The sequence below is a fragment of the Mixophyes fleayi genome, chromosome 3 (assembly GCF_038048845.1).
Source record: "Mixophyes fleayi isolate aMixFle1 chromosome 3, aMixFle1.hap1, whole genome shotgun sequence".
NCBI lineage: Eukaryota > Metazoa > Chordata > Amphibia > Anura > Limnodynastidae > Mixophyes > Mixophyes fleayi.
Window position 1 is genome coordinate 1,017,130 of NC_134404.1, and position 27,289 is coordinate 1,044,418.

Sequence of the window (27,289 nt, forward strand, 5' to 3'; positions counted from 1 at the left end):
TTGACAATGGCCAAGCTGTGATGATTAGATGGACGGGGTCAGAGCCTCTCCAAAACGGCCAGTCTTATGGGGTGTTCCCGGTATGCAGTGATTAGTACCTACCAAAATGGTCCAAGAAAGGACAACTGATATGTGCATCATTTACCTGGGGAAGAGATGGCACCAGGATGCACTATGGGAAGAAGGCAGCTGGCGGAGGCAGTGTGATGTTCTGCTGGGAAACCTTGGGTCCTGGCATTCATGTGGATGTTACTGTGACACGTACCACTTACCTAAATGTTGTTGCAGACCAAGTTCATGGCAGCGGTATTCCCTGATGGCAGTGGCCTCTTTCAGCAGGATAATGCACCCTCCACACTGCAAACATTGTTCAGAACGGGTTTGAAGAACATGACAAAGAGCTCAAGGTGTTGACTTGGCCTCCAAATTCCCCAGATCTCAATCCGATCGAGGATCTGTGGGATGAGCTGGAAAAACAAGTCTGAGCCATGGAGGCCCCACCTCTCACCTTACACGGCTTAAAGGGTCTGCTGCTAACGTCTTGGTGCCAGATACCAGAGGACACCTTCAGAGGTCTTGTGGAGTCCATGCCCCCACGGGTCAGAGCTGTTTTGGTGGCCCAAGGATGGACCTACATAATATTAAACAGGTGGTTTTACTGTAGTGTCTGATTGGTGTGTAATATAACATTAAACGTCTCTCATACAAGATACATTGATGGAGATGACATTAACAAGTTATATGACCTTAGCGTGTGACAATGCTTTCATGAGAGTATTTAGCACAGCCTGTTGTATGATACTATGATCTGCAGGACGATGACAGATAATTAATTGTTTCCGTACTCCAAGCTCAGCAGAGCCCCCGCCCAAATACATTCACACTTCCCAATCCCTCTACTCATCATCCCGGAACATGGGAAATCCTACAGGAAGCTCCAATATAATCCTGTTAGTGTTTATCAGACAGTGAGGAGGAATGCTCTGCGGGCTATACACTAACACATAGCCAGTAATACGCTCTGTACAGACAGGAGGAATATGCTGCCGGAGAGTGTAACACAGCAGTAATAATACCAGTACTCAGCGCTGTACAGACAGGAGGAATATGCTGCAGGGAGAGTGTAACACAGCAGTAATAATACCAGTACTCAGCACTGTACAGAGAGGAGGAATATGCTGCAGGTAGAGTGTAAGACAGCAGTAATAATACCAGTACTCAGCACTATACAGAGAGGAGGAATATGCTGCAGGGAGAGTGTAACACAGCAGTAATAATACCAGTACTCAGCACTATACAGAGAGGAGGAATATGCTGCAGGAGACAGTAACACAGCAGTAATAATACCAGTACTCAGCACTATACAGAGAGGAGGAATATGCTGCAGGAGAGTGACACAGCAGTAATAATACCAGTACTCAGCACTGTACAGAGATGAGGAATATGCTGCAGGAGACAGTAACACAGCAGTAATAATACCAGTACTCAGCACTATACAGAGAGGAGGAATATGCTGCAGGGAGAGTGTAACACAGCAGTAATAATACCAGTACTCAGCACTGTAATGAGATAAGGAATATGCTACAGGAGACAGTAACACAGCAGTAATAATACCAGTACTCAGCACTATACAGAGAGGAGGAATATGCTGCAGGAGAGTGTAACACAACAGTAATAATACCAGTACTCAGCACTGTACTTAGATGAGGAATATGCTACAGGAGACAGTAACACAGCAGTAATAATACCAGTACTCAGCACTGTACAGAGAGGAGGAATATGCTGCAGGAGAGTGTAACACAGCAGTAATAATACCAGTACTCAGCACTGTACTTAGATGAGGAATATGCTACAGGAGACAGTAACACAGCAGTAATAATACCAGTACTCAGCACTGTACAGAGAGGAGGAATATGCTGCAGGGAGAGTGTAACACAGCAGTAATAATACCAGTACTCAGCACTGTACAGAGAGGAGGAATATGCTGCAGGAGACAGTAACACAGCAGTAATAATACCAGTACTCAGTGCTGTACAGAGAGGAGGAATGTGCTGCAGGAGACAGCAACACAGCAGTAATAATACCAGTACTCAGTGCTGTACAGAGAGGAGGAATATGCTGCAGGGGGAGTGTAACACAGCAGTAATAATACCAGTACTCTGCGCTGTACAGACAGGAGGAATATGCTGCAGGAGACAGTAACACAGCAGTAATAATACCAGTACTCAGCACTGTACAGAGAGGAGGAATATGCTGCAGGGAGAGTGTAACACAGCAGTAATAATACCAGTACTCAGCACTGTACAGAGAGGAGGAATATGCTGCAGGAGACAGTAACACAACAGTAATAATACCAGTACTCAGTGCTGTACAGAGAGGAGGAATATGCTGCAGGGAGAGTGTAACACAGCAGTAATAATACTAGTACTCTGCGCTGTACAGACAGGAGGAATACGCTGCAGGTGACAGTAACACAGAAGTAATAATAGCAGTATTCAACATTGAACAGAGAGGAGGAATATGCTGCAGGAGACAGTAACACAGCAGTAATAATACCAGTACTCAGCACTGTACAGAGAGGAGGAATATGCTGCAGGGAGAGTGTAACACAGCAGTAATAATACCAGTACTCAGCACTGTACAGAGAGGAGGAATATGCTGCAGGAGACAGTAACACAGCAGTAATAATACCAGTACTCAGCATTGAACAGAGAGGAGGAATATGCTGCAGGAGACAGTAACAAAGCAGTAATAATACCAGTACTCTGCACTGTACAGAGAGGAGGAATATGCTGCAGGGAGAGTGTAACACAGCAGTAATAATACCAGTACTCAGCACTGTACAGAGAGGAGGAATATGCTGCAGGAGACAGTGACACAGCAGTAATAATACCAGTACTCAGCACTGTACAGAGAGGAGGAATATGCTGCAGGAGAGAGTAACACAGCAGTAATAATACCAGTACTCAGCGCTGTACAGAGAGGAGGAATATGCTGCAGGAGAGAGTAACACAGCAGTAATAATACCAGTACTCAGCACTGTACAGAGAGGAGGAAAATGCTGCAGGAGACAGTAACACAGCAGTAATAATACCAGTTCTCAGCACTGTACAGAGAGGAGGAATATGCTGCAGGGAGAGTGTAACACAGCAGTAATAATACCAGTACTCAGCACTGTACAGAGAGGAGGAATATGCTGCAGGAGACAGTAACAAAGCATTAATAATACCAGTACTCAGCGCTGTACAGAGAGGAGGAATATGCTGCAGGAGACAGTGACACAGCAGTAATAATACCAGTACTCAGCACTGTACAGAGAAGAGGAATATGCTGCAGGAGACAGTAACACAGCAGTAACAATGCCAGTTCTCAGCACTGTACAGAGAGGAGGAATATGCTGCAGGAGACAGTAACACAGCAGGAATAATACCAGTACTCTGCACTGTACAGAGAGGAGGAATATGCTGCAGGAGAGAGTAACAAAGCATCAATAATACCTGTACTCTGCACTGTACAGAGAGGAGGAATATGCTGCAGGAGAGAGTAACACAGCAGTAATAATACCAGTACTCAGCACTGTACAGAGAGGAGGAAAATGCTGCAGGAGACAGTAACACAGCAGTAATAATACCAGTACTCAGCACTGTACAGAGAGGAGGAAAATGCTGCAGGAGACAGTAACACAGCAGTAATAATACGAGTACTCAGCACTGTACAGAGAGGAGGAATATGCTGCAGGGAGAGTGTAACACAGCAGTAATAATACCAGTACTCAGCACTGTACAGAGAGGAGGAATATGCTGCAGGAGACAGTAACAAAGCATTAATAATACCAGTACTCAGCGCTGTACAGAGAGGAGGAATATGCTGCAGGAGACAGTGACACAGCAGTAATAATACCAGTACTCAGCACTGTACAGAGAGGAGGAATATGCTGCAGGAGACAGTAACACAGCAGTAACAATGCCAGTTCTCAGTACTGTACAGAGAGGAGGAATATGCTGCAGGAGACAGTAACACAGCAGTAATAATACCAGTACTCTGCACTGTACAGAGAGGAGGAATATGCTGCAGGAGAGAGTAACAAAGCATCAATAATACCAGTACTCTGCACTGTACAGAGAGGAGGAATATGCTGCAGGAGAGAGTAACACAGCAGTAATAATACCAGTACTCAGCACTGTACAGAGAGGAGGAAAATGCTGCAGGAGACAGTAACACAGCAGTAATAATACCAGTACTCAGCACTGTACAGAGAGGAGGAAAATGCTGCAGGAGACAGTAACACAGCAGTAATAATACGAGTACTCAGCACTGTACAGAGAGGAGGAATATGCTGCAGGGAGAGTGTAACACAGCAGTAATAATACCAGTACTCTGCACTGTACAGAGAGGAGGAATATGCTGCAGGAGACAGTAACAAAGCATTAATAATACCAGTACTCAGCGCAGTACAGAGATGAGGAATATGCTGCAGGAGAGAGTAACACAGCAGTAATAATACCAGTTCTCAGCACTGTACAGAGAGGAGGAATATGCTGCAGGAGACAGTAACACAGCAGTAATAATACCAGTTCTCAGCACTGTACAGAGAGGAGGAATATGCTGCAGGAGACAGTAACACAGCAGTAATAATACCAGTACTCAGCACTGTACAGAGAGGAGGAATATGCTGCAGGAGACAGTAACACAGCAGTAATAATACCAGTACTCAGCACTGTACAGAGAGGAGGAAAATGCTGCAGGAGACAGTAACACAGCAGTAATAATACGAGTACTCAGCACTGTACAGAGAGGAGGAATATGCTGCAGGGAGAGTGTAACACAGCAGTAATAATACCAGTACTCAGCACTGTACAGAGAGGAGGAATATGCTGCAGGAGACAGTAACAAAGCATTAATAATACCAGTACTCAGCGCTGTACAGAGAGGAGGAATATGCTGCAGGAGACAGTGACACAGCAGTAATAATACCAGTACTCAGCACTGTACAGAGAGGAGGAATATGCTGCAGGAGACAGTAACACAGCAGTAACAATGCCAGTTCTCAGTACTGTACAGAGAGGAGGAATATGCTGCAGGAGACAGTAACACAGCAGTAATAATACCAGTACTCTGCACTGTACAGAGAGGAGGAATATGCTGCAGGAGAGAGTAACAAAGCATCAATAATACCAGTACTCTGCACTGTACAGAGAGGAGGAATATGCTGCAGGAGAGAGTAACACAGCAGTAATAATACCAGTACTCAGCACTGTACAGAGAGGAGGAAAATGCTGCAGGAGACAGTAACACAGCAGTAATAATACCAGTACTCAGCACTGTACAGAGAGGAGGAAAATGCTGCAGGAGACAGTAACACAGCAGTAATAATACGAGTACTCAGCACTGTACAGAGAGGAGGAATATGCTGCAGGGAGAGTGTAACACAGCAGTAATAATACCAGTACTCAGCACTGTACAGAGAGGAGGAATATGCTGCAGGAGAGAGTAACACAGCAGTAATAATACCAGTACTCAGCACTGTACAGAGAGGAGGAATATGCTGCAGGAGAGAGTAACACAGCAGTAATAATACCAGTACTCAGCACTGTACAGAGAGGAGGAATATGCTGCAGGAGAGAGTAACACAGCAGTAATAATACCAGTACTCAGCACTGTACAGAGAGGAGGAATATGCTGCAGGAGACAGTAACAAAGCATTAATAATACCAGTACTCAGCGCAGTACAGAGATGAGGAATATGCTGCAGGAGAGAGTAACACAGCAGTAATAATACCAGTTCTCAGCACTGTACAGAGAGGAGGAATATGCTGCAGGAGACAGTAACACAGCAGTAATAATACCAGTTCTCAGCACTGTACAGAGAGGAGGAATATGCTGCAGGAGACATTAACACAGCAGTAATAATACCAGTACTCAGCACTGTACAGAGAGGAGGAATATGCTGCAGGAGACAGTGACACAGCAGTAATAATACCAGTACTCAGGACTGTACAGAGAGGAGGAATATGCTGCAGGAGACAGTGACACAGCAGTAATAATACCAGTACTCAGCACTGTACAGAGAGGAGGAATATGCTGCAGGGAGAGTGTAACACAGCAGTAATAATACCAGTACTCAGCACTATACAGAGAGGAGGAATATGCTGCAGGAGACAGTAACAAAGCATTAATAATACCAGTACTCTGCACTGTACAGAGAGGAGGAATATGCTGCAGGAGAAAGTAACACAGCAGTAATAATACCAGTACTCAGCACTGTACAGAGAGGAGGAATATGCTGCAGGAGAGAGTAACACAGCAGTAATAATACCAGTACTCAGCACTGTACAGAGAGGAGGAATATGCTGCAGGAGAGAGTAACACAGCAGTAATAATACCAGTACTCAGCACTGTACAGAGAGGAGGAATATGCTGCAGGAGAGAGTAACACAGCAGTAATAATACCAGTACTCAGCACTGTACAGAGAGGAGGAATATGCTGCAGGAGAGAGTAACACAGCAGTAATAATACCAGTACTCAGCACTGTACAGAGAGGAGGAATATGCTGCAGGAGAGAGTAACACAGCAGTAATAATACCAGTACTCAGCACTGTACAGAGAGGAGGAATATGCTGCAGGAGAGAGTAACACAGCAGTAATAATACCAGTACTCAGCACTGTACAGAGAGGAGGAATATGCTGCAGGAGACAGTGACACAGCAGTAATAATACTAGTACTAAGCACTGAACAGAGAGGAGGAATATGCTGCAGGGAGAGTGTAACACAGCAGTAATAATACCAGTACTCAGCACTGTACAGAGAGGAGGAATATGCTGCAGGAGAGAGTAACACAGCAGTAATAATACCAGTACTCAGCACTGTACAGAGAGGAGGAATATGCTGCAGGAGACAGTGACACAGCAGTAATAATACTAGTACTAAGCACTGAACAGAGAGGAGGAATATGCTGCAGGGAGAGTGTAACATATTAGGGTTAGTCACACACAGACACATACATACAGACACACACAGACACATACAGACACATATATATATACATACATACATACACACATACAGACACACACAGACGTACACAGACACACACAGACACATACATACAGACACAGACGTACACAGACACACACAGACACATACAGACACATACATACAGACACACATACAGACACACACAGACGTACACAGAGACACACAGACACACACGTAATGATGCAAATCGCGTCATTTGACAGTGGGGGGCGGGGCTAAACGCCGCAATTCACCAGGAATCGCGGCGTTTGGGATCTAATTCTACCCACTTCACTAGGAAGTGGGGCACTTTCTAGTGAAGTGGGCAGAATTCGGGAGCTTGCAACTCTCGCAAAATGCGGGAGTCTCCCGGACATTCCAGGAGAGTTGGCAGGTATGACATACAGACACACACACACATACAGACACATACAGACGTACACAGACACACACAGGCACACACACAAGCACACACAGACACATACATACAGACACACACAGACACATACAGACACATACATACAGACACACACAGACACACACAGGCACACAAAGACACACACAGAAACATACAGACACACACACAGGCACACACAGACACATACAGACACACACAGACACATACATACAGACACACACACAAACAGACACATACAGACACACACAGACGTACACAGACATACACAGACACAAACAGACACATACATACAAACACACACACACACACACACATACAGAGACACACAGACACATACATACATACATACATACACACACAGTCACATACAGACACACACAGACACACTGAGACACAGACACACACAGCTCAGCCTGGCGTACATTACTATATGTGCATCTTTCAGCTCTGCTCTATGCGGAGAGCATTATCGTAGAGGGATCTGTGGATCACACTGTATCTTACTGCTCTCCCCTCCGGTGATCACTTTGTGATAGTGACCATAGAGGACATAGGAGAGGGGTCTTTGCAGGAACAGTATTTTTTGTGAATGCTGTTCCTGTTTAAATTGCTTAATAAATATGCACAATATTTCAATCCTTATCTTTGTGATGAGGATTGAAATACATTCTGTATAAAATGCTTTGGGTTATAAATTGGTGCTTAATGTGAGCTGCAAGTTCTTGTTGGGCAGCTATCACTGTGGCGGCTGTGTGTTACCAGTCACTGTAATACTTAGCTACCACCGTCATATATTATTGGAAAATCGCGGTGAAAATTAAATTAACACAATAAGAATACTTGTTGTATATTAGTCCCCATGTTTTGAATTAATAGCTGTATTAATACTACAAGAGTACTTAGTCCGAGTGTGGTAAATAATGGTGAGTACACAGGACAAACATTACACAATCTTACAATGTTCAGGACTATGAGTATTACAACTATGAGGCTGCAGGTAGGAGCACGGTCCAGCCCCCAGAGCTTACACTTTAAGCTATACGATTGAGTTTACTCTGCAGGGTTAAGTTCCAGAGTTACAGAGGGAGGCAGGAAGTTTTGGGAGGGGGTTGGGATGGAAGCGTTTCTCCTCTTTCAGCTGCATCTCTCTCTCCTCCCCCCTTAGTTAGGCTCTTGCTCCAGAAGACTCTTCCTTCTCCTTCCCTAAGAGGATGCTGGCAGGAGTGGGCTGTCTGAGGAGGTTATAAGGAGGCGAGAAGCTGCCTGTCTGTGCCCCAGGAGTGAGAGGCAAAGTGTGAGTAGGAGTGGCAGTGTGGCACTACATGCATTCAGATCTGGACTCACTAACCCTAACCACGTGAGGATCTTGTCTAAGAGAGAGCGAGCGTGGAACTGGTTACAGGACACTGAGGGTGGAACTGATCTAAGGACACTGAGCGTGGAACTGGTCTCAGGAGAGCAAGCGTGGAACTGGTCCCAGGACACTGAGCGTGGAACTGGTCTCAGGAGCCCGAGTGTGGAACTGGTCTCAGGAGCCCAAGTGTGGAACTGGTCTCAGGAGCCCAAGTGTGGAACTGGTCTCAAGAGAGCGAGCGTGGAACTGGTCTCAAGAGAGCGAGCGTGGAACTGGTCCCAGGACACGGAGTGTGGAACTGGTCCCAGGACACGGAGTGTGGAATTTGACCTGGGTATTCTGTGGCTGAGATATTTCCTCTGATTTACATGGAGTATTTTGTGGTGATGTCTTGAGTTTAAGGGTATTATACTCTGGGATTTCATCATATTTAAGTTAAGGGAACATGGTCATCATTAGTCCATACTAGAGCTGGATTGGCATCTGAAGGATCCCCTATCTGATCTTATGTACAATAAAACCACTGGAGTATACATATGATATGTGATAACTGTCCACACCGGCCTGAACGAGAACCACGTCACAGTGGAACCAACGTCTGATCTTCACATACTGCCAGAGAGGCCCATGTAAACCTGGAACATAAGCACTGGATCGACATCTGAAGTTACAGTCATTGTATCTGTGGACACCGTATCTCACCTAGAGGATCAAGGAGCCATCGCTGGAGAAAGGTTCTGTCCACGGCAGAGTTTCGGGTGGTGATGTCCTTGGAATCTGCCCCTAAAATTATTTTGAATTAGCAATTTGTCTACAACTCTATTGTCTTCCTTGATAATGGCCAGATTGGTAAGATACCTTCTCAGCTGCCTGCTGTACCTTACTCTTGATGGAACCTACGCCACTAACTACCCACCTAGATATAACCTTTACACAGGGGGAGCGGCCCCCCATGGCCAAGTGATGACAGCACAAGGGGTGACGCAAGCACAGAACGGGCTTCGGGCTGCCAGCCGACACAGGTAGGTGACCTGATAGTGAAGATAAGGCCATGCCCTAATGGTGGTCATGAGGTAGGAGGACTAATGTAATGTGATCCATTGTGACTTCTCCAGTCTCAATATACAGGGAGTGAATATGAGCTGGGAACTTGTAAATCAATCAGAAATACCTATAGAATATTCAATTCCCTCCTCATCGGCCTTCTCTTGACTCGTTATACCCAGTACTCGGTTTGAGTGTCAGCTCAGCAGCTCAGTGTATTGTATCAGTGTATATAGCATGTCTCCATTCTCCAGTGTGCCAGGAATAATGTTATTAGTCACAGACACTGTTTATTTGTTATTATTTATACAGCACCAACCACATGAGACAGCGCTGTACGGAGAATATGTAATCACACACTTATCACAGCAATACAAGGAGATATCGCCATGGAGGCGCGATACAGTCTGACTTACTGAACCGCTGGACAGTATTTGTGGACCTGCGCATGTGTCACCCTGATTTGGGCTTTAGTTAAAATAAAGTGTTTATCATTAAACGTCTCCAACTATCGCTCTACCGAGATGACAAATAACTGAGGACTGTGGGGGTTCCACAACCCTTATTAGGTGAAGGCTGTGGGCAGAGAACGCCGGCGAGTCTTATCGCCAGCAGCGGGTACCTCTGGTGATACCAGGGCTATCGCCAGTGTTAACCCCTTGATAGACAGGGAGAAGCCATATAGACAAAACACCCTTTCCTCACTGACGAAGGGGCTTTCACCTCATTAATACAGAGCCTCATGTGTTACAGATAGCTATATCCATCTCCACACGTCACCCCCCCTGAGCCTGAGCCATGCGAGAGGCCCCACAGCACTCATATTATATCTGTATGGGCTCCACTATCACCCGCATCGGCCTGTGACATCTAGAGAAGCTACAGAATGCCCATATATCCACTAATTCAGAGGCCCTCTACCTCCTATTGTATGCAGACACCTAAATCACACAGACACCCCTCCTATTGTACAGAGAACCCCCATATTGTACAGACACCCCTCCTATTGTACAGAGAACCCCCATATTGTACAGACACCCCTCCTATTGTACAGAGAACCCCCATATTGTACAGACACCCCTCCTATTGTACAGAGAACCCCCATATTGTACAGACACCGGTCCTATTATACAGAGAACCCCCATATTGTACAGACACCCCTCCTATTGTACAGAGAACCCCCATATTGTACAGACACCCCTCCTATTGTACAGAGAACTCCCATATTGTACAGACACCGGTCCTATTATACAGAGAACCCCCATATTGTACAGACACCCCTCCTATTGTACAGAGAACCCCCATATTGTACAGACACTGGTCCTATTATACAGAGAACCCCCATATTGTACAGACACCCCTCCTATTGTACTGAGAACCCCCATATTGTACAGACACCCCTCCTATTGTACAGAGAACCCCCATATTGTACAGACACCGGTCCTATTATACTGAGAACCCCCATATTGTACAGACACCCCTCCTATTGTACAGAGAACCCCCATATTGTACAGACACCGGTCCTATTATACAGAGAACCCCCATATTGTACAGACACCTATTACACACAGATCACCCATCCCCCAACAGACATTGGTACACTGACAGGTACCAGTGTTGTAGTCAGTGACATCACCCCTCACACAGGTAAGCAGATGGGGCCCCTGCCAGTACCCTCATATATTACACCACTATTTAACATTCAGTTGCATTTTATGTCTATACTATACAGAATATACACTTGTGGATATATACAGGACGGACAAACTGCCACTAGATTGTAAGCTCTGATGGGTAAGGACTCTCACCTGCAGTTTCATTGTTTGCTCCTTTATGTCTCTATGTTGTGTACAATATGATTTCCTAATAGCAGATGCTGTGGAATATGTACATAGATTATAACATTAATGCACAAAAGACGCTTACTGAGAATTGTGATCAGCAGTTAGAACAAGATACACATATGCATATCAAGAATAAAGCTGGGAATCACACCAAGCATACAGGACCCCAGAAGTGGTACTGTGCAGTCCTCTATCGATACAATAAAGAAAGATACTGAGATCTAGACCCTGTATACAGGACCCCAGAAGTGGTACTTTGCAGTCCTCCATCTATACAATAAAGAAAGCTACTGAGAACTAGACCTGGTATACAGGACACGAGAAGTGGTACTGTGCAGCCCTGTATACACAATAAAGATACTGAGAACTAGACCTGGTATACAGGACACGAGAAGGAGTACTATGCAGTCCTCCATCTATACAATAAAGAAAGATACTGAGAACTAGACCTGGTATACACGATACGAGAAGTGGTACTGTGCAGCCCTGTATACACAATAAAGAAAGATACTGAGAACTAGACCTGGTATACACGATACGAGAAGTGGTACTGTGCAGTTCTCCATCTATACAATAAAGAAAGCTACTGAGAACTAGACCTGGCATACAGGACACAAGAAGTTGTACTGTGCAGTCCTCCATCTATACAATAAAGAAAGCTACTGAAAACTAGACCGGGCATACAGGACACAAGAAGTTGTACTGTACAGTCCTCCATCTATACAATAAAAATATATGCAGAGAAGTACACCCAGCAAATACAAACATGTCGTGTGTTTCCCGTAAAAGTACGGGATGTATTTGTGCCATCTCCTGTACATGCCCTGGAAGTGCCAGCTGACATGTCGGTCTGGGCACACTGGGACACCAGTCATTCTCTGCCTTTCATCTCTCACTAATCCATTTATCTCCAGATCTCTCCTCTCATTAGTGTCAGCAGAAGGTCAGCCTGACCCCAGTATGAGCAGGGTATTGTACAATACTCCTTTATCCCTGGGGGTCTGTGAGTAGATATAATCCCTCAATACTGCACACCTCCCACCAGCTACTGGTCTGTGACATTATATCCTACATTCCTGGTCTGCAGCTAAAGCTCGCCATCTAGTGACCACATTTCATATTGTACTTTACACTAGAGATGTTCACTGACCCCCCGTGTTCTGGTTTTGGTTTTGGATCTGGATTAACTTAATTTTTTTGTTTTAGTTTTGGAAAAACCGCCCTTGCGTGTTTTGGTTTTAGTTTTGAATCCCGATTTTTTTTTTCTAAAATCCCTTTTTTTTTGTTGCTAAAATCACATATTTTTGCTTTCCCCCCCCCCACATTATTATTAACCTCAATAACACTAATTTCAAGTCGTTTGCAGTAAATTTTGACCACCTCACGGGTCACAATATTATTTACATACACTTTCAAACAAAGATTGCAGATTTAGAAGACCAAGCCTGCCAGACCTATTATTTCTATTTTAGCAATGGAGGTCTCCTGAATGTCACTGGAGACTTTGAAGAACACTGCTATCCCTCCTCTTTCTATTCTACCTATGGCGCTGCCCAACTGCACTAGAGACTGCCAAGAACTGCGCTACTCCTTCTGTTTCCCTCTGTGAATCGGCGCTGGTTCACTGTGGAGAGTCTTATAGAATCATCATCATTTATTTATATAGCGCCAACATATTCCATAGCGCTTTACAATTGGGGACAAACACAGTAAACTAATAAACAAACTGGGTAAAACAGACAAAGAGGTGAGAAGGCTGCTCGCAAGCTTACAATCTATGGGACAATGGGAGTTTGATACATGAGGTTAAGTCTACATTTTGCTCGCAAGATCCAACGACGTAACAATGACGTTTTACTCGTTTTAAATTCCGATGGCGAGCGTACACAGATCTGCTAAGTTCGGGTGTGTTCAGTTCGTGGGGAACCGAGCCTGAGCATCTCGACTTTACACACAACTGTGCTGACAAGAAGTATGTACCTTCATCATGTTCTGCGACAGACACACCTACCACATATCCAGCGCTCAGAGAAGTTGATAAGTATGTTGATGTCCCCTCAGCTGCTCGAGTGTCACTGACATCAGTCTCGTTCTTGCCTACGCTTCTAGAATGTATAGGATCCTCCCGAATTTTATTGAGTCCTCCTGAACTCTCGGCACATAGCTCCCCGGATCCTTCTCTTTTTATATAAGTGTGAAGGGTGTTGATAATGAGATTTGCAGATTGGAGATTACAGAATTATGCAGTGGGGGTGGGGACATGATAATGTCAATCACCTTGTCCCCTAAATTTTATGTTCCACTTTTATTACTAATACTATTAGAGTGAGCTGCAGTAATTGTGTCAGAGGCTACAAAAATAGTGTGTCAGAGTGCTACAGAGTGTGTGTCAGAGTGCTAGAGAGTGTGTGTCAGAGTGCTGCAGAGTGTGTGTCAGAGTGCTGCAGAGTGTGTGTCAGAGTGCTGCAGAGTGTGTGTCAGAGTTCTGCAGAGTGTGTGTGTCAGAGACAGAGTGCTGCTGAGAGCGTGAGTCAGAGACAGAGTGCTGCTGAGAGCGTGAGTCAGAGACAGAGTGCTGCTGAGAGCGTGTGTCAGAGACAGAGTGCTGCTGAGAGCGTGTGTCAGAGACAGAGTGCTGCTGAGAGCGTGTGTCAGAGACAGAGTGCTGCTGAGAGCGTGTGTCAGAGACAGAGTGCTGCTCAGAGTGTGTGTCAGAGACAGAGTGCTGCTGAGAGCGTGAGTCAGAGACAGAGTGCTGCTGAGAGCATGTGTCAGAGACAGAGTGCTGCTCAGAGTGTGTGTCAGAGACAGAGTGCTGCTGAGAGCGTGTGTCAGAGACAGAGTGCTGCTGAGAGCGTGAGTCAGAGACAGAGTGCTGTTGAGAGCGTGTGTCAGAGACAGAGTGCTGCTCAGAGTGTGTGTCAGAGACAGAGTGCTGCTGAGAGCGTGTGTCAGAGACAGAGTGCTGCTGAGAGCGTGTGTCAGAGACAGAGTGCTGCTCAGAGTGTGTGTCAGAGACAGAGTGCTGCTGAGAGCGTGTGTCAGAGACAGAGTGCTGCTGAGAGCGTGTGTCAGAGACAGAGTGCTGCTGAGAGCATGTGTCAGAGACAGAGTGCAGCTGAGAGCGTGTGTCAGAGACAGAGTGCTGCTCAGAGTGTGTGTCAGAGACAGAGTGCTGCTGAGAGCGTGAGTCAGAGACAGAGTGCTGTTGAGAGCGTGTGTCAGAGACAGAGTGCTGCTCAGAGTGTGTGTCAGAGACAGAGTGCTGCTGAGAGCGTGTGTCAGAGACAGAGTGCTGCTGAGAGCGTGTGTCAGAGACAGAGTGCTGCTGAGAGCGTGTGTCAGAGACAGAGTGCTGCTGAGAGCGTGTGTCAGAGACAGAGTGCTGCTGAGAGCGTGTGTCAGAGACAGAGTGCTGCTGAGAGCGTGTGTCAGAGACAGAGTGCTGTTGAGAGCGTGTGTCAGAGACAGAGTGCTGCTCAGAGTGTGTGTCAGAGACAGAGTGCTGCTGAGAGCGTGTGTCAGAGACAGAGTGCTGCTGAGAGCGTGTGTCAGAGACAGAGTGCTGCTGAGAGCGTGTGTCAGAGACAGAGTGCTGCTGAGAGCGTGTGTCAGAGACAGAGTGCTGCTGAGAGCGTGTGTCAGAGACAGAGTGCTGCTGAGAGCGTGTGTCAGAGACAGAGTGCTGCTGAGAGCGTGTGTCAGAGACAGAGTGCTGCTGAGAGCGTGTGTCAGAGACAGAGTGCTGCTGAGAGCGTGTGTCAGAGACAGAGTGCTGCTGAGAGCGTGTGTCAGAGACAGAGTGCTGTTGAGAGCGTGTGTCAGAGACAGAGTGCTGCTCAGAGTGTGTGTCAGAGACAGAGTGCTGCTGAGAGCGTGTGTCAGAGACAGAGTGCTGCTGAGAGCGTGTGTCAGAGACAGAGTGCTGCTGAGAGCGTGTGTCAGAGGGCTGCAGAGTGTGTGTCCGAACCAGACCCGCCAGCTAACCCACCAGCATGACAACCGCCGCACCCGACGGCACTACAGCCAGCGGGTCTAATGACTGCCTCTGGCATTACTCTTTGCATGTCAACATTACAACTGTCAACAGTCACAATGTCACTATTTTAAACATGCCGACAGAATGAATATGTCAGCATTTACACGGCCCCCATCTTGGTGAGGACAGTATAAGTGTTGACATATTCACCGTCGCCATTTGTAGATGTCATCATGATACACTTATGACACTGAGTTCTGAAGATCTGGAAATGAAAGAGTTTAACGTTTGACCCCATGAAATGCTGTATTGAGAAAGCCCTGTACAATGGATCCTCCTATCACCAGTAGAACCTTATTCCACACTAGTAATGATGTCTCCTCCGCAGGAACTGGTGCGCGTATGTGGTGAGTCGCACAGTGAGCTGTATGGTAGAAGATGGAGTAGAGACCTATGTGAAACCAGAATATCAACCCTGTGTCTGGGGCCAGATCCAATGTCCGCGCACTGTCATGTGAGTACCAGCTCCTGGTCCCAATTATTATTATCACTGCTAATGACTTGTTCATACTGCAGGAAGCAGCATTTATGGGGCTGTCACACTTTGTATTTTAGCTTAAGGGTAACGCTACTCAAAAACAATAAAAAAAACTATGTTGCCTAATTAAAATAATTATGCTGGGTACCACAATTTACTGGAATAACGAGACTTCTGCCATAAATCAGCCGTTGGAAGACTCGGACATGGCTGTGACTATCTGATGCTCCCTGATAATACCGTGCACCACAGCAGCAATCTGTGTACTGATGTCATCAGAGTATATTATACAGCGTATATAGTAATTATAGATAATCTAGAGAATTGAAGCCAATATATACAAAATGCGCCTGAAATCATGTCCAATCGCAAGTGCATGGAAATTGTGAGCGGATCCGACAATACTCACATCCAACCTCCTCCTACAAAGTACTTACTGTACGTAGGCAGAACAGACACAGTCGTACGTACAATAGAAGGTGACATCAGAACGTATACAAACAAGTAGAATATAATCTAGTCTTAACAGTATAATCATTAATAGAAGTATGTCGTTTATTTTATTTTGTTATCGTTAAATACCTAAATAAAGATGCTTTCCATGCATACAATACACAATGTGACAGGATAGACCTCCTATGCCACGCTGGCTGGGCATGCCTTGCCACCATCCCCTTTACTTTATCCTAAATGCTCCCTCTAACCACAGAAGAAGGGGCCTGCTGCCACCACTCCGCCATCCAGAGCCACGTTCCTTTTGGGTAACTCTCGCTGCTAGTGTACCCCGTTACTGGTACCCCTGACCTCTTCCTGTAGGTCAGGGCTGTTGTGGATGGTTTCCCCTGGCCTATCACACTGACCAGAGCTGCTGGGTAGCGGGCAGAGCGGTGGTACTGGATGCTGGGTCCAAACCTCAGAAACAGCCGGGAACGGATTAGAGTTGTGTCTAATCTGTAGGTCACAAGAATTACAGCAGGTAAGTAGGTGTCAAAGCAGGATCTTGAAGCAGTGATGTTTATTAGCTCCAGAATCCTAATAAGGACAGTTACACTAGTTTAAGGTACTAGTGATATCCAGAAAGTACAGATGGTATAATACTACATTACATGGTCAAACAGATATATATATTTTTATACAGATTCTGACACAAATCCTGGCAGGGGGTAAACCAGCCCCCTGAAGCCTTTGCTGGCCCCAAAACGTCTGACATTTTACATCTGCTATTTAATATCAGGATGTGATATTTCCTCCAAACTTGGAGTTAACGTGAATTTAAACTTTAACAAAATTGCCATCAATCACTGAGTTTCCAAATCACTTTGCTGTTTACATTGTTCAGACAGGTTCTAATACACAGGACAAAAGTCCTCACGGGAAAGAAAGGTAACGGCCCCCCTGCTGTGTTTTCAAGCTAGACCAGTGTTGGCCACTTCACATGAAAAGAAACGTTACAAAACCAAATTGTGACATACTGTCTCAGATTTTACAAATCAAACTTCCTCCAACATTTGGCTATTGTATCAGATATCAGTACATTTATGATACAGAAATATAACACAAATATCACATTTGTGTACGTGTAACTTTTCAATCATAGACAATGCAGTGTCAATCATCACTATCAGTCAGCATTTACACCTGCCCTGTAGTGGCTGCAACTCAAATGGCTGAAAGCAAAAGTACTTACCAGAAACCAAGGACTTGAATCGCATCAGCACGCTCTATATATACGTTAATCAGACCCTTCCCTCGTCTGTTCTGCCTCTCATGTTGTAAGGAGTCATGTCATGTGCATTCAGACAAGTCTGCATCCGTGCGGGTGGTTTTTCTGAGCATGAGTTATCTGACGCGTGATACTCTACGTAAACTGACTTATGTCTGAACATGAATCGGGTCCAATATGTGGAATAGTTGTTAGGAACTCCCAAGCCAGTACAATGAAACTCAGGGTCTGCCCTGAAGGCCCGGTGTTCGCTGGAGCCCCTAGTGGTGGGGACAGACTTGGCCGCGGGCCGACAGGGGGTCGGGTAACGTATACTGACTTAAGGAGAACCCAGGAGTGGAGTGATTGGCAGACAGTAGCGGCCAGGAAAACCAAGGTCAGAGGTCACAAGCACAGGTTCGAAATCCAGGGACAAGCGAAAGGTCAGGTGCACTAGCGGAGGAGCAGAATCCGGTTTTCAGGCAAATGGTCGGGGTCAGAAGCGTAGGTTCAGTGGTCCAGGAACAAGCAAAGGTCATACACGGGAGGTCAATCAAAAGGTAATAATAACCAAGCAGAGTGAGAACAAGCAGGCAGCAGAACGGAGGACAGGACGCTATAACCGGCAATGAGGCTCAGTCCTCATTGCCTTAAATAGTCCAGGTAGCCAATCAGGGAAGAGCCCTAGAAGTGTCCAGAGGCGTGACCTAACAGCTGATTACCAGGTGACCAATAGCGATGTAGTTCAGCTGCAAAACATACCACCAAAAGACCCTGCCTCCTGAACCTCCAGATAGCCATGATTGGCTACCACCTAAGAGACCCTGCGCGTGTACGCCCGCCTATTGGCCAGCTGGCCGGGAGCCACGCCAGGGAGCCTGTAGCGTCCCGGTTGTTGCCCAGACAACCGGGACGTGGAAACCGGAAGTGACGTCCCGGTTGCCGTAGCAACCGCCGGGACGTCACCAGAAGCCACAGGGGAGTCGCGGCGGTGCCCGCAGCCGCCGCGATCTCTAACAATAGTCTGTTTAGTTTCAATATTCAGAACAATAAAATCCAGGGACAAGCCTTTGCAGCAGCTATAATGAGACAGATGGAAGCTCATCTGTTTCACTTCTCTGATAATTCTAGAGATTCTCCATTCTAGAGAGGATGCTGGGTATCATCATGTTACCGAGAGGAATCTTTGTGGCTGTAAATTAGTATTACTGCCGGTATATACTTTGCTTTAATCCCTGAATAAAAAGTCAATGTAAAGAAAGAAAACAGCGCTGTAATAGAACTAATGACTATATTAAAAAAAACTCTGACAAGGGATAAGAATTGTAAATCATATATGACAGTATAATTAATTACGGAATTGGCTCAATCAATGCAAATATAAAAACAATAAACATATATTTTATTACAGTATCAAAAACTCGTTTCCACGTCTGTTTATAACTGGAGGACATAATAGTGTAATATAGATAGATATAGTAATCAATAAATGTCCTTTAGGAGCTCCGCCCGTTCCGTAGTGAGTCTCATTAGTCACACACAATAGAATTAGAGCGCACGGCTCTGATTCATCTTCCAACGCAATGTGAAGAAAACTTACAGCACAATTCAAATACAATCGCACCTGAGTAACAGGTCCGGAGATGGAGACGGCAGTGAGTAACACGTCCGGAGATGGGGACGGCAGTGAGTAACACGTCCGGAGATGGAAACGGCAGTGAGTAACACGTCCGGAGATGGAGACGGCAGTGAGTAACACGTCCGGAGATGGAGACGGCAGTGAGTAACGCTTCCGGAGATGGAGACGGCAGTGAGTAACACGTCCGGAGATGGAGACGGCAGTGAGTAACACGTCCGGAGATGGAGACGGCAGTGAGTAACGCTTCCGGAGATGGAGACGGCAGTGAGTAACACGTCCGGAGATGGAGACGGCAGTGAGTAACGCTTCCGGAGATGGAAACGGCAGTGAGTAACGCTTCCGGAGATGGAGACGGCAGTAAGTAACACGTCCGGAGATGGAGACGGCAGTGAGTAACACGTCCGGAGATGGAAACGGCAGTGAGTAACGCTTCCGGAGATGGAGACGGCAGTGAGTAACGCTTCCGGAGATGGAGACGGCAGTGAGTAACGCTTCCGGAGATGGAGACGACAGTGAGTAACACGTCCGGAGATGAATACGGCAGTAACTCGTCCGGAGATGGAGACGGCAGTGAGTAACGCGTCCGGAGATGGAGACGGCAGTGAGTAACACGTCTAGAGATGAATATGACAGTGAGTAACGCGTCCGGAGATGGAGACGGCAGTGAGTAACGCGTCCGGAGATGGAGACGGCAGTGAGTAACACGTCCGGAGATGGATACGGCAGTGAGTAACACGTCCGGAGATGGATACGGCAGTGAGTAACGCTTCCGGAGATGGAGACGGCAGTGAGTAACGCTTCCGGAGATGGAGACGGCAGTGAGTAACGCTTCCGGAGATGGAGACGGCAGTGAGTAACACGTCCGGAGATGGAGACGGCAGTGAGTAACACGTCCGGAGATGGAGACGGCAGTGAGTAACACGTCCGGAGATGGAGACGGCAGTGAGTAACACATCCGGAGATGGAAACGGCAGTGAGTAACACGTCCAGAGATGGAGACGGCAGTGAGTAACGCTTCCGGAGATGGAGACGGCAGTGAGTAACGCTTCCGGAGATGGAGACGGCAGTGAGTAACACGTCCGGAGATGGAGACGGCAGTGAGTAACGCTTCCGGAGATGGAAACGGCAGTGAGTAACACGTCCGGAGATGGAGACGGCAGTGAGTAACGCTTCCGGAGATGGAGACGGCAGTGAGTAACACGTCCGGAGATGGAGACGGCAGTGAGTAACACGTCCGGAGATGGAGACGGCAGTGAGTAACACGTCCGGAGATGGAAACGGCAGTGAGTAACACGTCCAGAGATGGAGACGGCAGTGAGTAACACGTCCGGAGATGAATATGACAGTGAGTAACACGTCCGGAGATGGAGACGGCAGTGAGTAACACGTCCGGAGATGGAGACGGCAGTGAGTAACACGTCCAGAGATGGAGACGGCAGTGAGTAACGCTTCCGGAGATGGAGACGGCAGTGAGTAACGCTTCCGGAGATGGAGACGGCAGTGAGTAACACGTCCGGAGATGGAGACGGCAGTGAGTAACACGTCCGGAGATGGAGACGGCAGTGAGTAACGCTTCCGGAGATGGAGACGGCAGTGAGTAACGCTTCCGGAGATGGAGACGGCAGTGAGTAACGCTTCCGGAGATGGAGACGGCAGTGAGTAACACGTCCGGAGATGGAGACGGCAGTGAGTAACACGTCCGGAGATGGAGACGGCAGTGAGTAACGCTTCCGGAGATGGAAACGGCAGTGAGTAACACGTCCGGAGATGGAGACGGCAGTGAGTAACGCTTCCGGAGATGGAGACGGCAGTGAGTAACACGTCCGGAGATGGAGACGGCAGTGAGTAACACGTCCGGAGATGGAGACGGCAGTGAGTAACACGTCCGGAGATGGAAACGGCAGTGAGTAACACGTCCAGAGATGGAGACGGCAGTGAGTAACACGTCCGGAGATGAATATGACAGTGAGTAACACGTCCGGAGATGGAGACGGCAGTGAGTAACACGTCCGGAGATGGAAACGGCAGTGAGTAACACGTCCAGAGATGGAGACGGCAGTGAGTAACGCTTCCGGAGATGGAGACGGCAGTGAGTAACGCTTCCGGAGATGGAGACGGCAGTGAGTAACACGTCCGGAGATGGAGACGGCAGTGAGTAACACGTCCGGAGATGGAGACGGCAGTGAGTAACGCTTCCGGAGATGGAGACGGCAGTGAGTAACGCTTCCGGAGATGGAGACGGCAGTGAGTAACGCTTCCGGAGATGAATACAGCAGTGAGTAACGCGTCCGGAGATGGAGACGGCAGTGAGTAACGCTTCCGGAGATGGAGACGGCAGTAACGCTTCCGGAGATGGAGACGGCAGTGAGTAACACGTCCGGAGATGGAGACGGCAGTGAGTAACGCTTCCGGAGATGAATACAGCAGTGAGTAACGCGTCCGGAGATGGAGACGGCAGTGAGTAACGCTTCCGGAGATGGAGACGGCAGTGAGTAACGCTTCCGGAGATGGAGACGGCAGTGAGTAACGCTTCCGGAGATGGATACGGCAGTAACGCTTCCGGAGATGGAGACGGCAGTGAGTAACACGTCCGGAGATGGAGACGGCAGTGAGTAACACGTCCAGAGATGGAGACGGCAGTGAGTAACGCTTCCGGAGATGGAGACGGCAGTGAGTAACGCTTCCGGAGATGGAGACGGCAGTGAGTAACGCTTCCGGAGATGGAGACGGCAGTGAGTAACGCTTCAGGAGATGGAGACGGCAGTGAGTAACGCTTCTGGAGATGGAGACGGCAGTGAGTAACACATCCGGAGATGGAGACGGCAGTGAGTAACACGTCCGGAGATGAATATGACAGTGAGTAACACGTCCGGAGATGGAGACGGCAGTGAGTAACGCGTCCGGAGATGGAGACGGCAGTGAGTAACACGTCCGGAGATGAATATGACAGTGAGTAACACGTCCGGAGATGGAGACGGCAGTGAGTAACGCGTCCGGAGATGGAGACGGCAGTGAGTAACACGTCCGGAGATGGAGACGGCAGTGAGTAACGGTTCCGGAGATGGATACGGCAGTAAGTAACACGTCCGGAGATGGATACGGCAGTGAGTAACACGTCCGGAGATGGATACGGCAGTGAGTAACACGTCCGGAGATGAATATGACAGTGAGTAACACGTCCGGAGATGGAGACGGCAGTGAGTAACGCGTCCGGAGATGGAGACGGCAGTGAGTAACACGTCCGGAGATGGAGACGGCAGTGAGTAACGGTTCCGGAGATGGATACGGCAGTAAGTAACACGTCCGGAGATGGATACGGCAGTGAGTAACACGCCCGGAGATGGATACGGCAGTAAGTAACACGTCCGGAGATGGATACGGCAGTGAGTAACACGTCCGGAGATGGATACGGCAGTAAGTAACACGTCCGGAGATGGATACGGCAGTGAGTAACACGTCCGGAGATGGATACGGCAGTAAGTAACACGTCCGGAGATGGATACGGCAGTGAGTAACACGTCCGGAGATGGAGACGGCAGTGAGTAACACGTCCGGAGATGGATACGGCAGTAAGTAACACGTCCGGAGATGGAAACGGCAGTAAGTAACACGTCCGGAGATGGATACGGCAGTAAGTAACACGTCCGGAGATGGATACGGCAGTGAGTAACACGTCCGGAGATGGAGACGGCAGTGAGTAACATGTCCGGAGATGGAGACGGCAGTAAGTAACACGTCCGGAGATGGATACGGCAGTAAGTAACACGTCCGGAGATGGATACGGCAGTGAGTAACACGTCCGGAGATGGAAACGGCAGTAAGTAACACGTCCGGAGATGGATACGGCAGTAAGTAACACGTCCGGAGATGGATACGGCAGTAAGTAACACGTCCGGAGATGGATACGGCAGTAAGTAACACGTCCGGAGATGGATACGGCAGTGAGTAACACGTCCGGAGATGGATACGGCAGTAAGTAACACGTCCGGAGATGGATACGGCAGTGAGTAACACGTCCGGAGATGGATACGGCAGTAAGTAACACGTCCGGAGATGGATACGGCAGTGAGTAACGCTTCCGGAGATGGATACGGCAGTAAGTAACACGTCCGGAGATGGATACGGCAGTGAGTAACACGTCCGGAGATGGATACGGCAGTGAGTAACACGTCCGGAGATGGATACGGCAGTGAGTAACACGTCCGGAGATGGATACGGCAGTGAGTAACGCTTCCGGAGATGGATACGGCAGTAAGTAACACGTCCGGAGATGGATACGGCAGTGAGTAACACGTCCGGAGATGGAGACGGCAGTGAGTAACGCTTCCGGAGATGGATACGGCAGTAAGTAACATGTCCGGAGATGGATACGGCAGTAAGTAACACGTCCGGAGATGGAGACGGCAGTGAGTAACGCTTCCGGAGATGGATACGGCAGTGAGTAACACGTCCGAAGATGGATACGGCAGTGAGTAACGCTTCCGAAGATGGATACGGCAGTGAGTAACGCTTCCGGAGATGGATACGGCAGTAAGTAACATGTCCGGAGATGGATACGGCAGTAAGTAACATGTCCGGAGATGGAGACGGCAGTGAGTAACACGTCCGGAGATGGAGACGGCAGTAAGTGACACGTCCGGAGATGGAGACGGCAGTGAGTAACAATGTGAACTATTGATTTGGGAGCAGTTGCACCTTTTTGCACTACATCTGTCTTTACTCCTAATTCCCATCTGAATGCACATTATTTACCCTCATTCACCTTATTACTCCTATACACGCGTGTTACATGACTATTACATCATATTAACCCTTTCACTTCATCACCCCATCACCCTGAACTACAATAATAACAATAACCCCTTTATAACAAATATGTCTCATTATTACATATTTACTCAGAAAAATAAAACACACACAAAGGTGTTTTTAAACTACAAACTAAATAAAATATATATAATATATAATATATTAAAGGGTCAATATTATTTGATTACTAACGGAGAAATAATAATTTTTTTTGATAGCACAAAACTATTATTTAATTTTCACTTTAATTGGTGTTCCCATCATGAAATAATAAGTGTTACCACATCACAAAAATTTTTTATTGTCCCCATTGGTAATCAAATGGTACGTCCCAATAATATGATTATAAAACTGTATCGTCCCCTAAATTTAATCATACATGAAATTTGGGCCACTAATGTATTAATAAAATAATTTTACCCCCATAAGATAATTAATAATAAGTTTGGCCGTCTAATTAAGGAATAATTACCTTCATAATTAACTGTATTGTAACTGTATTAATTGTATTGTGCCTCCTGTTATGTTATGAATGGTCATATGGGTCAAAACACAGGTGATTTGAGCTATTTCGACTCTCAGAACCACCTATTTTTCTGGAACTTTTTGAGGTGATTTAACATCGATTTGCATAGACCGCTGCTTCATAAATTTCACAGTTTATATTCTAATTATAGCTAAAAGTTGGGATGGCGATTTGTAATGGGCGCTTTTGAAAATGCAAAAAGAGTTTTTTCTGTGGTTTTCTATCAAGTCTCCCTTTCATACATCAAATATTTGCAAATCTCTGGAAAAAAATAGCTGAAAAACTGCAGTTTGGGCAAATCGTTGCTGGAAATAATTTGCTCCAGGTCTCTCTGGTAAGATCTCTGTTAGTTTGTCATCCTTAAGTAGGATGTTCCAATGTTTTCTGATGATATTCTCTAGGGCTATAGAGTTATTAGGGCTGAATCATATGATGAATGCAACAATTAGCAGAAGCGCTGTGACGAGGCGGGTGGCGTATCAGACATTTGCAAATGTGTGTAAGTGAGATTTCTGCATTTTCTTCATCATCATCACCATTTATTTATATAGCGCCACTTATTCCGCAGCGCTGTACAGAGAACTCACTCACATCAGTCCCATTGGGGCTTACAGTCTAAATTCCCTAACACACACACAGACACACACACACACAGACACACACACACAGACACACACACACAGACACACACACACAGACACACACACACAGACACACACACAGACAAACAGAAGGACACACAGACTAGGGTCAATTTTGTTAGCAGTCAATTAACCTACCAGTATGTTTTTGGAGTGTGGGAGGAAACCGGAGCACCCGGAGGAAACCCATGCAAACACTGGGAGAACATACAAACTCCACACAGATAAGGCCATGGTCGGGAATTGAACTCATGACCCCAGCGCTGTGAGGCAGAAGTGCTAACCACTGAGCCACCAATTTGTCACGAACACGTTCCCAGCTGCCGTGACTTTGGGGTGTTTGCTGTATGAGGTCACACATGATTTCAGCCCGCATTCTCTCTCACCTATCACACAGGTTCTAGACCTACGGAATCGCCCCCAAACACAGCGCTCTCACATCCCCCAGACACTTCAGGTACAGCCACCACCTATTGGGTACGGGCAATAGGACCCCAATATACTGTCCCACACTGGCACGCAGGCTTCTAGCTATCCACAAACTAGCAAGACCCACACCAGCACACACAGGGTTAACTCTTCACACCTCCAGACTGTTACACAAATGTACATACAAGCACACACAGCTTGTTAATCAAATGTATCAACAAATCACACACTGGCATTCCAAGGGTTAACCCGGTCGAGCGATCTCTTCTAACAAGGCTATGGATTCTTTAGAGTATCAAGGACGCAACTTATTACATTTTAGATTAAATATATAAAAGGTACAAGGCATACAGATAACAAAAATAATGAATAAACATTTGACATACAAATGAAAAAAGCAACCAGTTATAAAACAAATGGGATGAAAGTACAGAGCATTACTTACATATAATAATCTGTATGCCTGGGGCAGGCAGGAAAGATGGACAGTCCTTCAATTAGATTGATCCCCAAGAAGCTGCTGTCACCCTATAAATTGATTCAGCAACTTCCACTTCTCTATTACTAATTTGCTAAAAACTGAAGCACAAACAATTGTTTTTATTTGAGACTTTGAAACAATATACTGAATGTTTTTTGTTTTAATAATATTAACATTGATTGAGCAAATTCCTTAATTAATGATACGATCATAACTGATTTACTGTCTCTAAGAGCATATTTAGTTACATTATTTATATTAATATTGGCGATAGTTGCCTTACAGTTCTGTTTTCCTTCTTTAAATTGCCAAAATGAAAATATTTGATTATTCAGCCAGCGATAGTGAGAAAGCGCATTGGTGACGTAAAGCCCATGTTGTGCTCTGCTCGGTGATGTGCACCAACTGACAACGGTTATTGTCTTCATACTCATCAACTCTCGTCCTCTCTCAGGTACCGCAGCTTCGTCAGACCACGATATAAAGTCGCCTACAAAACCGTGACAGACATGGAATGGAAATGTTGTCAGGGATATTCAGGAGATGACTGTATGGAGGGGCCGGTAGGTGGTCCTCAGATCACAACCACTAGGCCCCGACCGAGGCCTGTAAGGCCCAACCTCTCTGGATTCAGTGGTGGGAATCACTTGAGTGGATCAGGAGGGGAGGGTAAGTGTAATCCTTTGTTACACTATAAATAAATGTAAATAACAATAACAATACACACTATTTACTCCTGACCATCAGTTATGCAGACCTCTCTCATCATCAACCCTTACGTACAACATATGGTGGAGTCTTACAGCTGTAGACTAGACCTCATAGGCCCCAGTGTGACCGGATGGACTTACCTTGCCATACGGTGTCTA

The 27,289-nt window shown here is 46.6% G+C and overlaps 1 protein-coding gene across 2 annotated transcripts in view; it reads left to right on the top strand.

Moving 5' to 3' along the window:
- The first annotated feature begins 8,604 nt into the window (after positions 1-8,604).
- EMILIN1 (elastin microfibril interfacer 1) overlaps positions 8,605-27,289 on the top strand; it is a 55,754-nt gene continuing 37,069 nt past the window's right edge. Inside the window, exons 1-3 of one of the 2 annotated variants that reach the window (XM_075201002.1) lie at positions 8,605-9,810; positions 16,044-16,169; positions 26,875-27,089. In XM_075201002.1, coding sequence (XP_075057103.1) covers positions 9,626-9,810; positions 16,044-16,169; positions 26,875-27,089 — 526 coding nt within the window. In that variant the 5' untranslated portion in view covers positions 8,605-9,625. The remainder of the gene's footprint in view (positions 9,811-16,043; positions 16,170-26,874; positions 27,090-27,289) is intronic. The other variant, XM_075201001.1, reaches the window with a different exon arrangement.